The 3686-nt window shown below is 43.2% G+C and overlaps 1 protein-coding gene across 1 annotated transcript; it reads left to right on the top strand.

Annotated features, from left to right (window-relative positions):
- The first annotated feature begins 408 nt into the window (after window positions 1-408).
- LOC104587962 (uncharacterized) lies at window positions 409-1828 on the top strand. Its single transcript, XM_010245747.2, has one exon. It carries the CDS (start codon window positions 678-680, stop codon window positions 1608-1610), a length of 933 nt encoding a protein of 310 aa, XP_010244049.1. The 5' UTR covers window positions 409-677; the 3' UTR covers window positions 1611-1828.
- Window positions 1829-3686: the final 1858 nt, after the last annotated feature.

Here is a 3686-nt window from a genome sequence, read left to right as displayed (position 1 = left end):
CATTATGATGATAAAATTCAAAATTGTAATTCAAAGACTTCAAGTCTTCAACAATGTTAAAATATCACATGCAAATCTCACCTTAACACTAGTTCACTCTTTTTTTTTTTTCATAGAGAGATTTTGCATATAGCTGTCCATACCTATAAGTCCAATAATTATGGTAGGTCTAGATGTGGACCTGATACGACATGGTCCGAAATGGATATACCTGAACCCGACTTGTTGACAAACGACAGCCCAATTAACAGGACCAGACCAACGGCACTGGACCTTCCAGTCTGGGCCCAAAACCAAAGCATTGAATAATGAAAAGGCCATATTGAGGACTCTTTAGTCATTTCCTCACTGCTTCTCTTCTAACATTTAAAAATATATATTTTGGGACTTTTCAACTCAAATCTCAAGATCCCCTCAACCTTTAAACAATCTTGACACGTGTCCAATCTTACACTACAAATTTGACTTCAATACAGAAGGAGCAATTCTTGCCTTTTCCTTTTCGTTGCTCTAACGGGTTGCCTAACCGCCCGCGGCTCATAGTATCATCCACCCCTCTCCGACTTCCCCCAGTTTCAAATCTCGAGTCCACCTCTTTTAATCTCTCTCTCTCTCTCTCTCTCTCTCTCTCTCTTTTTCTCTCTCTCTCGATTTTCTGCTCGTTCTAATTTTCATAGATGGTGTTCACAGCAGGAGAAAAAATGATCCAATCCGCACCAGGAACCATGACAATGGATAGAAGATGGAAGCCCACCGTCGAATTAGCTCCGAATTGCCCACGTTGCGCGTCTCCCAACACCAAATTCTGTTACTACAACAATTACAGCCTCTCACAGCCTCGATACTTCTGCAAGGGCTGCCGAAGGTACTGGACGAAAGGTGGTTCTCTTCGAAATGTGCCAGTTGGTGGCGGTTGCCGGAAAACTCGCCGAGCAAAGTCTGCCAGGCTTCCACAGACTGAACCCACCTCCATGTTTCTCCGTTGCACGCAGCCCAGTTCTACCTTCTCTCGAGAAAGCCAACCATCGGACGGGAAGCGAACAGTAGCGCCAACAACAGAACCCACCGATGTCTCGAACATCGATCTCGCGGCTGTTTTTGCTAAATTCGTGAGCGAGAACTCGTGTTTCGATTCTGGGTTTGCTGTACCTGAATTGTCAAGCGAAAACGAGATGGATGCGTCCTTCAACCTTTCGAGTTCTTTGAATTCGAACGAAATAGCAGAAGATCACAACGTTGTAGAGTGGCAGAGACCGTCTGATGTAGCACTCCAAGCCCACTTCATTGAAGAGTCTCCATCTCCCCAGATGTTTCCAGATGATCAATTTGAATTTAACTACAAGCAACAAGAAGAGAGAATTTCACACTTCACGGTTCAAGATCTCAGCAGTTTCGAATTTCCACCATTAGTTAGTGATGGAATCGATCATGGTGCATTGTGGTCCGATGCTCCATCCATGCCGAATTTCACATGGCAACCGGCGGAGCTGCAGAAAGGGATCGAGAGTTTCCCTTCCAACGATCATCTAACGACGTTTCATCCCAATTTACAAAACGATAATTGGAGTTCGTTTGATCTACCCAGTTACGAAGCTTTCTCGAGGCCTTGATACGTAATCCAGAGGACCATCTCTTTCTTTCTTTCTTATTCTTATTGCTTAAAGCTTCTTTCTTCTTGTTATAATACTGTAATTGTTGGAGGCTTGGAGCTTTTCTGTTATCTTTTCATGGAAAAGCCCAGCTCAGTTATATATGTACTAAAAAAAAGAGGCATAGATTAAAACTAAATTACAATAAAACCGAATTGGTTGGGAGTTGGTACTTCAAACTTCTCGCTCTTTATCAAATTTAGTGGCATTTTCGTTAATCAATCAAGAAATGGTGGCAAAATAAGTCCAGCAACCCACCTCGTTTCCTGTTGCAGAGTGGAGAGAATCGGAGAATCAGAGAAATTGAAGCTAAAAATTCCACTCGGCCGGGTGCCTAAGATACGCATTAAGATCCAAGCCCATGCACAAAGCCCGTGGGCCGGGGGGGGGGTTGGTTAGTTAGCTCTCGGGAAAGAAACGAAGGTGGATGGGGCCCATATCCTAACAGTGGTGTAGCAACAATTCCGCTCCCGGTCGTCAACTCGTCATCTAGCCGTGCAGGGTCTCCATCAGTAGTCCATCCCATGTGGATCTGTAGCAATAAAAGCGTTATGCGTAGCTATCCGAAATGTGGCCCTGTCGTACTGGAAAACCGTCACCCTCGTGGAAACCGTTTCGTAAACCAATGATATTGGGCATTGAGATGGGCCCATATCCATCAGCTTCTGAATTTGGATGGACTTCTATGGGAGACTCCTTTCATGGCTCCAATCCAAATGAGAAATGACAGGAACTGATCACATGGCGTTTGCGGCATCAGCACGTATGTGGACACGCAAGTTGTGACGCATTTTGATGTGTCAAATTCCCAAATGACATAAACGTCCATACAGTTTAGGTTGGTTAATGACCCACAAGGGCCTTGTGGTAGGGTATTTCTGTCCAGTTAGTGAGAGAGAATCAGCAGTCTAATGAGAAGTCCACGGTTTGTCGTTGTTTAGGACCGTCCAATAAATATGATGCCACGTCAGCTTGATTGTATCTCATCATAGGACTGGTTGAATTTTCGGGAAATACTCTCTGGGGGGGGGGGGGGGGGTTGGGGTTTGGATTGAATATGATGCCCAGCCAATGCTCCCTTCTCATTGGTCATTGGTGGGACCCATTCAATGAAGGGTTCTGATCTTCTAAATATTTGCCCCATGATAATTACTGAGGGCTCTAAAAGCAGTATTCTAGGACTCAAGAGACTCGGTCTTATTAGATATACAGAAATAAAAGATGGATGTTAATATCCCAGCCCAGCTCCATTCTTTTTTGGCTTAGTTCGTATCGTCCAGGCCAAAGTTGGGGCGGGCTCAATACAAGCCCGACCAAGCCAGTCTGAACTTTTGCTTAGGTTGGGCCAGGGCTTTTGGGGTGGGCTTAACCTAAACTTGGGTTAGGGTTGGTTTGAGGCTTTTTGAGGCTTTGGGTACTGAGTAGTGAAGGTATGGCCTGGTTCAACCCAAGCTCACCCAATCCTTTTTCTTTTTTTTTCTAAATATATATCAAAAGTTGGGTAATAAAATCAAACAAAAAATGACTGTACAAAAATATATTCATAAATTCTTATAAACCCAACCAAGGTCGAAGTCCTATCCGAATTGTACTGGATTAAGCTTGGGTTGGTAAACTCAGGCTTGGTCTTGGATTAGGCCAGGCCCAAGCCTGTGAGATTTACATCCTAGAGATTGGGCCTGAATTGACCCTCAACCTATCCAACCCACTCAGATTGTTCCAAAGCACAACTACTGGAATGCCTACATTTTCAACTAATTCTCTATGTTGTGACTTTAATTCATTGCTTGGATAGTTTGAGCCTATATGATTATTCCTGATATTTTTGGGTAAAATATAAAAACCTCCACTAAGGCTTTTAACAATCATAAAAACCACCCCTAAACTTTTATTTTAACAAAAACCTCCCCCATAGTTTTGAAAACTCTTATAGTTACCTCTCTTCGGTCATTGTCTCAATTCATTATCAAGAAAAAACATTATTGTCTCTGTAACAAAGACATTGAAGTTACAAAATTGCCCTTAATACTTGTTAGG

The sequence above is a fragment of the Nelumbo nucifera genome, chromosome 1 (genome assembly GCF_055504915.1).
Source record: "Nelumbo nucifera cultivar China Antique chromosome 1, China Antique-T2T, whole genome shotgun sequence".
Lineage (NCBI taxonomy): Eukaryota > Viridiplantae > Streptophyta > Magnoliopsida > Proteales > Nelumbonaceae > Nelumbo > Nelumbo nucifera.
This window is presented reverse-complemented; position numbering and strand designations above follow the sequence as displayed.

Excerpts from the sequence above, each read along its gene's own strand:
- LOC104587962 (XM_010245747.2), top strand. The coding sequence starts at position 678 with ATGGTGTTCACAGCAGGAGAAAAAATGATCCAATCCGCACCAGGAACC.